Source organism: Cebus imitator, unplaced genomic scaffold (assembly GCF_001604975.1).
Source record: "Cebus imitator isolate Cc_AM_T3 unplaced genomic scaffold, Cebus_imitator-1.0 Scaffold102, whole genome shotgun sequence".
NCBI classification, from domain to species: Eukaryota; Metazoa; Chordata; class Mammalia; order Primates; family Cebidae; genus Cebus; species Cebus imitator.
Window position 1 is genome coordinate 5,987,638 of NW_016107417.1, and position 15,074 is coordinate 6,002,711.

The 15,074-nt window shown below is 42.2% G+C and overlaps 1 protein-coding gene across 1 annotated transcript in view; it reads right to left on the minus strand.

Moving 5' to 3' along the window:
• PPM1L (protein phosphatase, Mg2+/Mn2+ dependent 1L) overlaps window positions 1-4,743 on the minus strand; it is a 316,242-nt gene extending 311,499 nt beyond the window's left edge. Inside the window, exon 1 of the mRNA XM_017537308.2 lies at window positions 3,587-4,743. Coding sequence (XP_017392797.1) covers window positions 3,587-3,985 — 399 coding nt within the window. The 5' untranslated portion in view covers window positions 3,986-4,743. The remainder of the gene's footprint in view (window positions 1-3,586) is intronic.
• Window positions 4,744-15,074: the final 10,331 nt, after the last annotated feature.

The window sequence follows — 15,074 nt, forward strand, 5'->3', positions numbered from 1 at the left end:
TGAAGAGAACAAACTCATGGTAACCCAAATCATAAGACACTAATACCAATGTATTAATCACTAAGAATATTCCTTTGGACTAGTAAAATTTACACCTGAAGCAATGGCACAGTTTTCTCAAATACCTGGATAACTGAAATCCTGAGTTAGTAATCATAAGTCCACTGAAAGTTAGAACATTGAGATAGAGAGAGTTTGAGGGGTACCTGACAAATTATCCCTGCCCTACATATATCTTTATAGTGATCAAAGTTGTGGCTTGCACAGGAAGAGTCTCTCTTCCTTGAATATTGCTGCCCAGCACTGCAGACTTTTTGGTCTTCTTGGCCTTTCTTCTTCCACATCCTTCTCTCCATTAGGTGCTTCTTTAAACAGGGTATAATACAACTGATGAGGGTGCACCTTACATACATTATTATCCCTATTTTTAGATAAGGATAATAATGTCTCAGCAACTTGCCCAGTGTTGCATAAGGCAGAACAGATATTCAAAGCCAGATCTAAAGTCAAAGCTTATGTTTCTAATCTTGAAGTAAACAATACCTTCAAGGTGTTTTTTCCGGGGCCTTCCTACCTCCCAGTTTGATTTAAATGTCCCTCCTCTGTGTTCCCATAACACTGTAGGCACACCATGCCTATAATTTTTGACATAGAGTTCTATCTCTCTCACTAGACTGAAACTTTTTGAGGATAGGGGTTATATTTCATTCACCCTTGTATCCCCAGGGCACCGCCTATCTAGGTAAATATTCAAGCTGATTTGTACAGTGGTTTCATATAGAGATCAACAAACTGAAGGCCTCCAGCTAACCACATAGCCTTAGGAAGGTCACAACTTCTCCAGCTATCAGCATCTCAGCTTAAAAGAAAAAAAAAAGGGGGGAGGATAAAATTGATATACACAGATGTAATGGATATACAAGGATATACAAGGTCTCCTCTGCATCTAAAGAACACTACAATTGTAGATGGGCCTTAGTTCTTGATGGCTTATCTTATTAGTGGGAATTATTAGAAATAAAAATAAACTCCTCATTTATCTTCTGTACCATTCTAGAGATAGAATATATATAAATAATGGAAAGTTCAGAAAAGGCTTCCTCTTTGGTGACAAGAGCTAACCATCATTTATACTAAAATCAAACATTGGCACCCTCCTCTGGTGAATGTTAAAGGAGCTAAATGCAAAAGAATTAGATGGTAGGATTTCGAATTATATATAAAGAAAAAGAGATAAATTACCTAATATGATTTGTCACCATTATACTCCCAATAGCAACTAAGTAACTCCTTTCATAGCACTTTCCTTATTTTGCCCTAAAACAAAGCCAAAATGAACTAACTGGCTACACACAGTAAGAGATTATAGACAGAACAATTACTCTATTTTTAAGAGTACTGATAATCATCAATTATTTCACAAACAGCATGCTTTTTAATGTAAGGCACAATGAAAAGCATTTTACGGATTGGCTAACAATGATCATCTTTTCATTTGTTGTTAAAAAATTTAATAACAAGCCATGTACATGTAAAATACTTTTAGTAAAATAAAAGTATTTAGTGTGTCCATTTTCTGGATGGTACATTTACCACAAGATAGTACTGAAAATTTTTCAACCTGAAACCTGTTTTGGTCTGCAACTTTCAGGTTTTACAGTATCAACTTACAAAACAAAAAAATTTAAATCATGCAATCACTTACACTTTTTTAGCCTAAGGCTAAAACTATGCCAATGCATCACACCCAGACAACTACAATCCATTCACCACATTACTACTACAACCAAACCTTTAATAAAATTAAAACTGTGCTTTCTAAGACCAGAAGCAGATTATCATCAGCCAACAATTTTAATATAAATATATATAATAAATAAATATAAGCTTATTAAATGTTTTACAAAGGAAGAAATCACAACTTCCTTCCCCCTCATTGAATTTAGGCACAAAAAACGAAAATACAGATAGTTTGTCTCAAGCCAAGAAGACAAATCAACATTATACTGGCAACTGTGTCATTAAGGTATGTTTTTGCCCAAGTATGCAGCCTCTTTTCCCTCAATTAACTTAACATTTTTCACTTATCCTGTGACCAAGGGGAGGGAATCCTAACACTACCGAAGATGTTACAAATTTACAACCACTGAGAAACTTGCATTCTGAAAACCAGAATATAAAAAAGCTAGGGTGGGTGGAAAATGGCAAAAACTGATTTCAGTTCTACCAAATGAGTTTTCCTACTACGTTTGTCATTCTGGCAAAGTTGGTTCTACAAGGCAGGTAGGCACGGTAGAATGAAATTATTAGCAGAGAAGTGGGTGAGGAATGCAGATAAGATATCCAGTTGAAAGCTTTCGATGTTTACCCAAAACAAAGGCCAAGGAACAAGCAAATGCTTGAAAAGGAATGGCAGTCCGTGCAGTTCCCTACAGCCTACCCAGAGACCAGAGGGTAGAGAAGAAAGTTGGGGTGGGGGGGATGACATGTATAGGAGTGCAGGGGAGGGGTGTAATCAAAAACATAAAGAGGTTAAGAATAAGAAAAGTATGCTGCCAAAACGGAAAACAAGAGTATGCAGCAATGAACCCGTTACAAACTGCCAAACTGAGATGGAGCGACTGGCCCGGTGTTCTTTGGAGCATGACGCTAGAGCCATATTTGCCTCTCACTTTACCTGGGCCAATGCGCAAGGACCAGAGCCAACCCTTGCCTGACCTCCAGGAAACCTGGGCCCCAGTGCACAACCTGGGTGCCGCAGAAATGTGGGAGAGGGAACTGAACTGGCCTCTAGCTATCTCCTGCTTCCAGATGAACCACAAACAAAGGAATCTAGAAGCAGGGCAACGTCTTCACCCCCAAGCTGCCAGAGCGTAAGGGTGAGGGCAAGGCACCGCCTCCTTTGCGGGCATAGCCACCTCTGCAAAGGCCAGGGGCATCTAGGTCCCGCTCTGAGATCTTGGTAAAAACAAGAGGACAGCGAGGCGCTCCTGTCAATTGGCCCAATTGCACTTGTAAAGTTGATAGAGTTGGAAAGAAGCGCAGAGCTGCCCCTCGGATTCCTCCCTAGAGTGAAGAGAACGGGAAGGAATCACAGTTTCCTTCACCCTCACTGAGCCCCACTTTGCTCTGCAGATATAGTCTGTTTTTCTAACGAAGCATAAAAGATATTGTCTTCCTTCTCTGTGCCTAGTTCAGCTCAAACCCTAGAACAAGGGCAGTGGGGTCTGGGACCAAAGTTCACTGGACATACCATTAATTCTCCTTGCTAAACTAGCACAGTGTTTGCTAGGTTCCAGCCTTGGGAACCTCATGTTAAGTAGCAACAAATATACGGTGGATGTCTCTTCCTCCCCTAAAGTGGACTCTCAGTCCCAAGAAGTCTGGATTCAGCAGTGCTTTTGGCAACTTGAGCCGCATTTGTCCAGCCAGGCACCGTGGTGTCATCACCACGCCCCTCGAACCCAGATCCTATCCCGCTGTGCACACGCCGTCTTGTTGTTTACACACACACACACACACATACACACACTCACACACACGAGACATACACGGACACAAATACAAAGCCCCGGGGAGCTCCTACCTCTCCCCCGTGCCCGTCGAATATCCCGAAGATGGACGGGTGCGTCTTGTTGGCCAGATCCGTGAGAACTTCGAAGCGGTCCTCCATGTGGTCTCTCCGGCCCTGGATGGAGTACACCGCCACGTTGTGGCTCTTGAACTCCCAGGTCTTGGAAAACTCGGCCTCCAGCACATCAAGCCCCCCGAGTCGATCGTTTTGCATGATCTCGGCTACCTTGCCCTTCACCATCTTCACGGCGTCCCGGCTAGATTTCACGATGGTCTTCACCTCGTCAGTGTGGAAGAAGTAACTCCACAGCGCCAAGCTGATGCACAGCAGGAAAAGCGTCTCGGGTCTCAGCAAGAAATAGCGCATGATGCGACCCAGCAGAGACAGCAAAGTCATTGTATCCTCTATCATTTATTATCGCTAGAGCCTCAACCACCAGCAGCGACGCGCGCCTTGAAGGCTCGCCGGGTCCGGGAGTACCGCGGGGACAGCCCGCCAGGAGGGAGGCGGAGCAGTGCCCGAGGGTGGGGGAGGAGGCTCTCGTAGCCCGGTCGGAGGCAGCAGAGCCGGCGGCTCTGAGCCGGCAGCGCGAGCAGAAGCAGCTTCCCTTTTGTCTCCCTGCCTCAGCGGCCCGGAGGCCCGTCCCCGCCGCCCGCGCCGCTTCCCCTCCCTGAGCCTCTTTGTGAGGCCGCGGCAGCGCCGCAGCAGCAGCCGCGGGTGCCCCGGTTGGGCAAGAGGAATCAAGTTGAAGTTGCGCCGGGCGAGTCTGCCGCGTTGAGCGGGAGAGTTCAGGGGAGCCTGCGCCCGCGCGGCCCCTCCGGGAGTGCCCCCTCAAGACTCCGGGGAACGAGCAGCAGGTGAGGCGCAGGGCTCCAGAGCCCGGGAGACGAGGGATGCACGTCCCCTCGGTCGCCGCCGCTGGGGAGCGCGGAGATGGCCGAACGCTCCAATTCCTTCACACACCCCCTGGGGCCCCAGATAACAAAAGTTTTGCGGGAGCCTGGGCAGAAGCAGGGGTACGCGGAGCCAGGCGACGCGGCACGATAGGCGCTGAGCCGCAGGCGGCCGGCTGGGCTCTGCCAGCCTCTCCCAGGCACCTTCCGGCTCGACTCGGCTCGGCTCGGCTCGGCTTCACTAGCGCGCTCCCTCCTCGCTTCCCGGCTCGCGCGCGCTCCGCCCCGCGCGCGCTCGCCCCGCCCCGTCCCGCCTCTTGAGTCCGGACTCGACACCCTGAGGTGTTCCCACCGAGCTGTCAAAGGCTGAGCAAGTTCTGCGGCTGTCAGTTCGCGCTCGCAGCCCCGGGCTGTCCAGGCCAGCCTAGGGGGAGAAAAGAAGGAGGTCCGCTGCCTAGCTCTTGCCGATGGTCGTCCCTTTCCCCCTGTGCCGGCTCCTAAACCAAGCTAATACTGACCCAGGTAGTGTTGGCGTTGGTTTTCCAGGAGCCTCTGGTGCTCACTGGGAAGCCGAGAGCCGCACGTGCGCGTTCCCCCTTTCGGCGGCTGCACGGTAGTGCGGTCCCCGCTTCTCAGGCCTAAGGCAAGCGAGAAGGGACGCACTTCTCCCGGCTCGCAAAGCGATGCAGGGAGGCTATCGGGCGGCGGGGCGCAGTCTCGGCGTTCGGCCACAGAGGCCTGCCCGGATCTCTTGAAAGGCTGGGAGCGAGCCTGGGGTCTAGCAGCTTTGTCCCTCCCTAGAGCAGCAGAATGGGTGGACTCAACAGAATGACTTCTGTGTCCCCAAGGAAGTGCACTCTGACGATAACCGGGAGGGACAAAGAGGGCCGCTCTTTGAGAGCTGCCGCAGCCCCTGGAGCAGGGGACTCAGCGGCCACGAAGGCCTTCCCTGCTCGCGACCTTTCCACGGGGAGGCACGAAACTTCCAGTGGGGACTCCGGGGCGCTCCTGACTCTTCTACGGGGCGAGGGCTCTGACTCTGCAGTTGAGGTTTGAAGGCCCTTTGGAAGCTCGGAAGTGGCGGCCTCCTACCAAACCTCCTTGGTCTTCGCAGGAAGAAGGCGCAGTGGGGGCGGGAATCGGGATGAGCTGAGAGGAGCCGCCGCGAAGAGTGCGGGCTTGCAGGAGCCGGCGGGGATAACTCGAACTGTGGGCGGGCAGGTGCCGGTGGGCCTTGAAGGTGAGAAAGCACGAGAAAAGAACAATGTCCGCTTCAACTTAGAATACGGAAACAATGAGCTTAAAAGGAAAATACTCATTCTTATTACCCCTGTCCAGGAAGAAGAGTGCTGATCTGCCTCTTCCAGTCCTCTGGGCTGCAGAGCAGAGAGGCTGCCTGATCCCAGCCAATCCAGTGTCTGTCCCGCAACAAACACTTCTGCCTTGGTATGGTCCCCATTCCTTTCCTCAAAATAATAAATAAATAACAAGAAGTCCTGGAAGGAAATACACTAAAATATTCCCAGTGGTTAATCATTCATACAGTAGTACGTTATATGCAGCTTTCATTTTCTGCTTTAGACTTTTGTCTATTTTCCACAACTTTTCTAAAGTTTCTACAAAAGCCATAGATTTCCACTACAAGCAGATGAAACTTTCCCTTCAGTTTTTCTCTGTTCCCCAAGTGGTTCCCATAGAAAACATTTGGTTTATGTTGGGGGCACGGTTAGAAACACTAAATTTGGGAACCTGAGTAGTTTCAATGTGTGAAAGTATTCACAAAACCTCTCTGTTTTTTTTTTTTTTTTAACCTCTTAAAGATGCTTGATGGGACTACCAGAAAATCTTTAGTCACACAGGATTTAACTTGAGAGTTGATTTCTATATATGATACTTGAGGTAAAGGTTTTTGTGCACCAAAATAAAATTGTTGATCTAAGGTTACAAAGAGGTAAAGGTAAGACATATGTCCCATTTCCATGGCACTTTCAAAAGAGTTCCTCTTTCCTAGCTCTTATGGTGCTTTAGTAACCTCCAACATTCATTCATTGCTACCTGAGCCCAAGTTGCCTATGATAGCTTCTTACACTGTAGCCATAACCCAAATTCACCATGGCATTGCTTGCAAAGTCACTGTTCAGTCTATTGTCTCCAGCCATACCTGTGCTGATGAGGAACTCCTTAAAAGCCTTCTCGCCTCTCTCCATCTACTAGAAGCACACATCACTCCCTCCCAAACTGTTATAGTTCAACAAATAGTTCCCACATTATATCATAATTGTGAAGGATTTTAATCACCACAAACTCCTCATGCCTATCCTACATATGGAGAAGACTCTTTAGAGCCTGTGCGGTCTTGGAGCTCTCGGAGGTTGTCCAGATGTCTTAAATCCTGCTCCCGACACTAAATATACTGTAATTGCTAAGGCTTTGACAGGTGCTAGTCAAGGTCAAGTATAACACTTACTGCTCTGAATTCTAATTACAAGTACCTTTCTATTTCCCAGTCTTTTTCTTCATGAACTGTTATTCCCATTTTGACATTCCTAGCTACCTGAAAACTTCTTAATTACCTTATTTTTCTTCTTATTATACAACTCTTCTAATACATACCAATGGTGTGCAAGTAAATGTTTAACCACTTGCCCTCTAGGAAGAGAAGGTAAAGATTCAGCTCTGTTGTGTTTGCCAATTTCCATGGTATAAATCCTCTCACCATGCTGATTTCGAACTATACCACTGAGCATGAAGCTGGAAATAGTTGCTCAGTAGCCCAGTATTATACAGCATTTCCATCAAATGGACATGATAGATGTAAATAACATCAAGAGCATAAGCAATATCAAAATGTAGTAAAATAGTGAGGAATATTTATTACCTTTGTTTTTAATATAGTTTACTTAATTATAAATTTACATAATTTAATTTTAATAGTGCCCATTTTTAACAACAGACTGCTAACACTTTTCTGCTGGAGGAATGTGTGTTCTAGATATTGTCTATTGAATCTCAACATCCATTTCTAACCCCATCAAATTCCCTCCCTCCCAATCACAAAAATGGAAGAACAAAAACTACATTATCCAGAATCCCTTCCAGCTGGAATTTTTACTGTAATTTAGGTTCTGCTGATGAGATGACCTTGTGTGAGATTTGGAATGCAGAAAAGAGACAGAAACTATTTTTTCCTACAGCTCTGCTAGCTGCTGGCCAAGCTCTGGTGAACTGAGTGTTTGAGTAGCCAAATCAGGTTCTCTTTCCTTTTATGTATTTATTTATTTATTATTTTTTGAGATGGTGTCTCATTCTGTCACCCAGGCTGGAGTGCAGTGACCTTATTACTGCAGCCTCAACCTCCCCAGGGACAGGTGATCCTCCTACCTCATTATAGGTGTGCACCACACCAGGCTAATTTTTTTTTTTTTTTTTTGTAGTGACAAGGTTTCACCATGTCATCCAGGCTCATCTAGAACTCTGGGATCAAGCACTTCACCCGCCTTGGTCTCCCAACATGCTGGGATTACAAGCATGAGCCACGGCACCCCGCCAGGTTCCACTTTCTAGTCTCTAGTTTTGTGAAAATTGATCTACTGCCTAATGACAGCCCTGACTTCAACTCCTTGGAGCCTTACAATGCTGTTGTGAGTACCTAATTTCCTATATTGAATAACTTTCTTCTTCAATAAGCTAATGTGTTTTTGTTTTCTGCACCAAACCCTCATACAACATGTGTTGTTGGCATCTGCTTGTTTCTTTCTTGCACCATCCGAAAGAAACATCAGAATCATCACCAGCACAGGTCTAGTTAGTCTGTTTGCCTATGTAGTTTCTCATTCTAAATGTTGTCTGATGGTACTTTCAGTTCACTCACATTCTGAGATTATGCTGTGGCATTAATCAATTACTACTCTTTATAATTTTTTTCATTAAATCTACAAAGAGTCAAGAAAATGAATGCTCAGTTTTGTGAGGGGAGAAGGAAAGTATTTATTGTTATTACTATTTTTTATAACATCAGAGACCTGATAGTGAAGAATGACTAGTCTTTTTTTTTTTTTTTTTTTTTTTTTTNACATTATACAACCTCTTTGGTCTACTGGAAGGCAGCCATATTTCAGGGAAAGACAAAGAAAATTGCTTTTTTCTTTTAAGAACAGCTGGAGAAAGAAATTGTGGACTTTCCTTTATGAGCCCAATACATACAATATTTAACACCTTTTTTCTACAAGACAATATTCCCTGCAACTAATCAACATCTCTCTTTCCACTTTGGTTTTGTTTTGTTTTCAGTTTGTCTGGGGTGCAGGGAGAGGGGGAGGGAAGAGATTCTAGGTAACAGAAAATCATACTATTCTGAGATAGAATATAGTTTTCACTCGTTTTCTATTCACATTGCTGTTATCCTTATGGATTTTAACCTTTTATTCAGGTCTCCCTTCCAGTCATATGTTTTATTTTGTTTTTGTAGCAAACCCTTAGCTTGCTGGAAAAACATCTCCTTGCCAAATTTCTCTTAACCACAGAGCAGTTTTTGCTACTGAAAGAAATCTTCTGTTTCAAATAAAACAAAATAAACATGTAATTATCTTGAAGGCAAGAGTCTTTATATATTTTTTCAGCTATTCCTTTGGTCTTCTCATCTCATTTCCTCTGCTCTCTCTATGCCTGGTAATGCATTTGTTTATACTGAGTTACTATCATCTGTACAGTCTGATGATAGACACTGTGATGGCTCATCATGCTTTACTGTCTCTCACAACGTCTATTTAGAGAATAGCAAAATCTCTGAAGCAATGCAATATGTAAAGAAGGCTATGGATGGGCAATAGAATGTTCTTCTTTGCTTACCTTACAGATTAATTTACTGATTTGTTTTATTTGAATTGATGGAATCAAAGCTAAGCAAATAATTTAGAATCAAAGGTAATTAACTAAACTATCTGTAATAACCAAAAAAAAAAAAATGAATGGCCTAATTTTGAATTAGCTCACCTCAAGGAGAAAAACATTCGGGGGGCGGAGAATGTGACATTATAGAAATAAGAGAAAATCAGAATTTTTTGAGAAAACTTAGCTCAACTATGAGAACAAAAATGATTTTAATTTTAAAGTAAAAGTGAAAAGGACATACAAAAAGAAGGAAAAAGAAAGCATGCCTTAGTAAATTTTGAATTTTCTCCACATTTCACTGAAATTCCTTTTCTCTCATTCTGTCACCCTAGAACTTTCCATCTATGTCCAAGAAAGACATCAGTTACAATCTTTATTAACTCCTAAATACATTTTTGTAGTCAGATCTCTCTTCTTCTGTGTCCAAATAGTAAACATTTCTGCCAAAGTAAGTTCAAAGTCAGCATATTGAAAACCAAGCTGATGGCCCCCTCAACTGTTCTCTCTCTCTGAAAATGGCACCACCCATCTCCATTTGCGCTAGCCAGAAACCTAAGTTACTCTTCATTTCTCCATCTTCCTCATTTTCCACAGCCAAATCACCAAACCCTGTTGATTTTACGTCCAATAAAACCAATCTGTGAGCACCAATATGTGCTCACTGCTTTCTACTTACCTCTGTTATCATAACTCCAGTTGACCATCACTTCCCACCCAGACCACTGCTACAGCCTTCCCGTTTATTTCTCTGTAGTCTGTTTTGCCCTCTTACAATCCACTGTACATATAGCAGCCAGAGAAGATGTCTAGTGTAGGGGGGATGGATGTGAGATTATAAAAATAAGAAAAAATAAGAAATTCGTGACTTTTTAAAGTCACAAATCTAATCCTGCACCAATCTTACTTAAAAACTTTAGAAGACTTCTCATTGCTCTTAGAAGAAAGACAAAAAAATCTACTGTGAGCTTCTTCTCTTCAGCCTATTCCATGCCACCGCCTACCTCAGCTCATCCTCTTCAGCCACATTTGCTTTCTCACAGTTCCTACAAAGCACCAAACTCCCTCGTGACTCAGGGCCTTTATTCATGCAGTTCCATATAGCTGGAATATCAACCTTCCCTAGCCCATCCTCCCACTCACACTCTTCCTAGTTAACTGTTATCCCTCAGATCTTAGCTCATACATCATTCTCTCAAGAGCCCTTCCTGACTCTGCAATCAAAGTGAAGTCCTTCTTGCCCTTTCTCATGGCAACCTTTACTTTTACTTCAGAGTGCTCATGAGAATTGTGAACATGTATTTGTTAGGACTTTTTTAATCAATGTCTTTTTTCCCATTCTTACTAGTTTATATGTTCCTTAAGGGCAGGAACTATGTCTGTTTTACTCTCCATTGTAATCCAAGCACCAATAAAATCCCTGGAATATAGTAGACATACTATAAATATATGTTCATAAATGAATGAAGGTAGTTATTCTGAAATCATTATTTCAGCTCCACTCAAAGTCTCTCCAACATTACTAGTAATTAGTGACACTCATTCGTGAGATTTTGAATCATGAATAGCAACAAAAAGAAAAGTCAAAGACTAAGTCACCCATGAATAGTTGATGATTAATTTTACCAGCAGACAGAAAATATTAAAGGCCATACAGATTTTTTTCATTTCTAAATTTTTTTTACATTCTTGCTCACTTTGTCTTAAGACTATGCTTACTTTACAGACAGAGGGAAATTCTGTGCAAGAACAAACATCTTTACAAAATAGATGTCTTTGTCTATTTTTCTACTAAGATGTTTGTCTTTTTTTCCCAAAATGTGAAAACTTTTTATGTACCAAGGCTATCATTCGGGTAGTACATATTTTTCCCATCTTGTCATTTACCTTGCCATTATTTATGATAATTTGAAATATAAGAAGTTTTATTTGATTTATTGTTATTGTTTATATTTATTTTTACAAAGTCAATTTTAGTCTTTCATAATTTATGCCTAATTCATCATGCTTAGAAGAGGCAAGTAGGCTTTTCACGCCTCTGTGCACATGAGAGTCTGCTGTGCTCAAGGGTACAGTCCTCTAGCTATTTTTCTCACCATTTCAAAGACACTGCAGGATACAACTCATTCATTTGCCAATTCATCCATTTGTAAATTTATCACTTACTCAGCACCTAGTATATGTCAGGACTGTGCTAGGAACCAGGCAAAATAGACACAGGCCCTGTCTTCACAGAGCTCGCAATGAGAAAGACCTTTAACGTCGAATCATTCATAAGTATACAATTGCACACTGACCAATGTTGTTAATAAGATATTAGTGTGCAGAATATAATTCCTGTGGTGACTGTTTCAATTTGCAAATTCTAAGTCAGGTAGAAGGTGTTGGCAGCCCTCCTGTAATGGAAGAAATTGCCATTCTTGGGTTAGCGCTCCCTGTACAAGAGTTCACTGCACCCACCCTATTGCTCTCTTATTATATTTCCACCCTAGAATTATGAATATGCATCCATCATCATCACTCAAAACACACTACCCACCTATTGGAATGGCCAAAATCCAAACACAAATAACACCAAATGCTGGAGAGGATGTGAAGCAACAGAAATTCTCATTCATTGCTGGTGGGAAGGTAAAATAGAATAGCCATGTTGGAAAACAGTTTGGCAATTTCTTACAAAACGAACACACCACATAATCCAGCAAGCACATTCCTTGGTATTTACCCAAATTAGTTGAAAACTTATGTCCACATAAAAACCTGCACACAAGTGTTTGCAGCAGTTTTAGTCTTAATTGCCAAAACATGGAATCAACCAAGATGTCCTTCAGTAGGTGAATAAACTAGTACATCTAGAGAATGGAATGTTACTCAGCACTAAAAAGATATAAGCCATCAAGTCATGTAAAGACATGGAGAAAATGTAAATGCATATTACTAAGTGAAAGAAGTCAATCTGAACAGCCTATATACCATGTTATTCCAACTATATGACATTCTGGAAAAACTACAGAATAATTAAAAGGATCAGTGGTAACTAGGGGTCAGTGAGGAGGGAAGAATCAATAGGTGGAACACAGAGGATTTTTAGAGCAGTGAAATTATTCTGTGTGATACACGTCGTTATACAAAGAATGTCTAACACCAAAAGTAAGCCCTAATGTAAGCTGTGGGCTTTGGATGATAACAATGTCCTAATATAGGTTCATTGATTCTAACAAATGTACCACTCTGGCATGGGATTTTGACAGTGGCAGAGGCTGTACAGAAACAGAGGCAGGGGATAAATGTGAAATCTCTGTATCTTCTGCTCAATTATGCTATGAACCTAAAACTATTCTTTAAAAAAAGTTTATTTACATACACACACAGTGTGTGTGACTGGGCAAGTTAACTAACTTCTCTGTGTACTTCAATTTTCTCATCTGTAAAATGGAAATTATTGTAACTATTCCATAGGTTATTGTAAGAATTATGGAGCTAATGTACATGAAGTACTTAGAACAATGCATAGCACATAGTAAGCAACTAATAAAAGTAAACTATTATTAGTTGGAAGGAGTGAATAGATATAATAAGCTTATTGGCAATTCATACGTACAGGGCAGAGTATGTTAGGACCCTATATATGGCCCAGGCTATGATGGGAATTTTTTAGAAAAAGAAATCATATTGGGTTAGAGAGATCAGGAAGGCTTCATGAAGAAGGGGATGGGATGATTTTCATATCAGAAAAAGAGGTTTGGAGTAGAAGGGATGGACTTCCAGAAAGAAGAAATGATACATATTCTGTTTGCTTTTAGTACTTCAAAAAGAGGAAAGCTAGAGGACTAGCAGGAGATAGAGAAGGGCAGATCAGTTGGCATTGTTTTGTTTTGTTTTTGAGACGGAGTCTTGCTCTGTGTCACCCATGCTGGAATGCAGTGGCATGATCTCAGCTCACTGCAACCTCCACCTCCCGGGTTCAAGTGATTCTCCTGCGTCACTCAGCATCCTGAGTAGCTGGGATTACAGGCACCCACCACCACGCAGGGCTAATTTTTGTATTTTTAGTAGAGACGGGGTTTCACCATGTTGGCCAGGCTGGTCTCAAACATCTGACCTTGAGCGATCCACCTGCCTCAGCCTCCCAAAGTGCTGGGATTACAGGCATGAGCCACCATGCCCAGCCTGATCAACAGAAAGTAGAATGGTGGCTAGTTACCACAGACTAGAAAGAGGAGGAAATGAGAAGTTGTTGTTTAATGGGTATGACATTTTGGTTCTTCAAGATAAAAAAAGTTCTGGAGATCCATTTCACAACAATGTGAATATAGGCAACATTACTAAACTACACAAAACTGGTTAAGATAATTATATTTGTTTCTTACTACAATTTCAAAAAACTTCTATGTTGCTGTTGGTGACATCAGTATTTCTCATCGATAATTTGGGGTCCTTTTTGAAAGAAGGATCAGCCTTATCAACATTTATTCATGCACTAGTAGCGTCAGATCCATCTTTTATGCAGTCTTCCTTTGAAACCAGCTGATCACATCTGGATTTGGTGCCTCCACAGTTACAATTCTCAGGAAATCAAGAAACCAATGTGAATTTGGTATCTATAAAGACACTAAGAAATAGTAGGTCTCAAAGGTTATGGCATACAAACATGATGAGACTGTAGTTAGGACAGATGTTAGTAAGTATAAATTATAACTCTATTTTTATTGTAAACTCTACTCAGTGAAAATGTCTTGTTAAGAATCTATGCTTGCTGCATGGGACCCAGTCAGAAGTTGACGAGAAGACCTGATTGCTGTGATTATATGTCTGAATTTAATTTTAAAATATCTGTAACCTTACAACAGAATTATATTCTGTGGTTTGGTAGTTTAAAAGAGGAGCACATTCTCATTTGGAATTCATCTTAAGGATTGACAATTACTGAACACTAAAACAGATGATTATTATGGAAGTAAAAGGAAAGGGGGAAAGAAAAACATGTATATGAGAATTGGATGAAAGGAGGGAGATATTTTTAGTCTTTGTATTTCTAGGAATACAAATGTAACACATTGAGTTAAAAAGAAATCAATCCATTTGGTTCTTTTTTAATGTATTTTTTTAATGTTTGCTTTGGTATCCTTGGCAGCAAACAAACAAAAATGGAAAAACAATTCTCTTCTTCTTCTTCCCTTTGAGGAAAAACCTCCATTCTTTGGGCACTAGATCCCTGGGTTCCCTTGCCCCTGGAGGGCACTAATAGCTTATTCAGTGGTATTGGGGCTGTCCAGCAGGCCATCCCACTTTAGTTTGGAAGGTCTGTGCCTATGCAAGAGGAAGAGCATGCAACTGGGAATAGGACAGAGGGTTTTCAGAGAGGAGGAACGTGCAGGACAAGGGAGGGGGCACACAAATTCATGAGAACTGACCGCCACGTTCATGACTTTTGGAGCCTAGGCCAAAAGTCTTCTTGGGCCCAAACTTGGGACAAAAGGAATGGATGCCACCATCAGAGGATGCCTGTTGCCTTAAGGTATGTCCAAGTATGAATAGGCCTGGGCACAAAGCCAGGTAAGCAAGACTTCCTTCAGATGGGTGAGGTTACTGGATGGCCTCAAGGAAAGGATTTCCCCATGGTCAACAGGCCTGCTTTAAAATTGTTGTAATCCCCAGGGACTTATTTTAGGACACCCTACCCCACGTCGTATAAAACATATTGAAATGTACCATGTCCC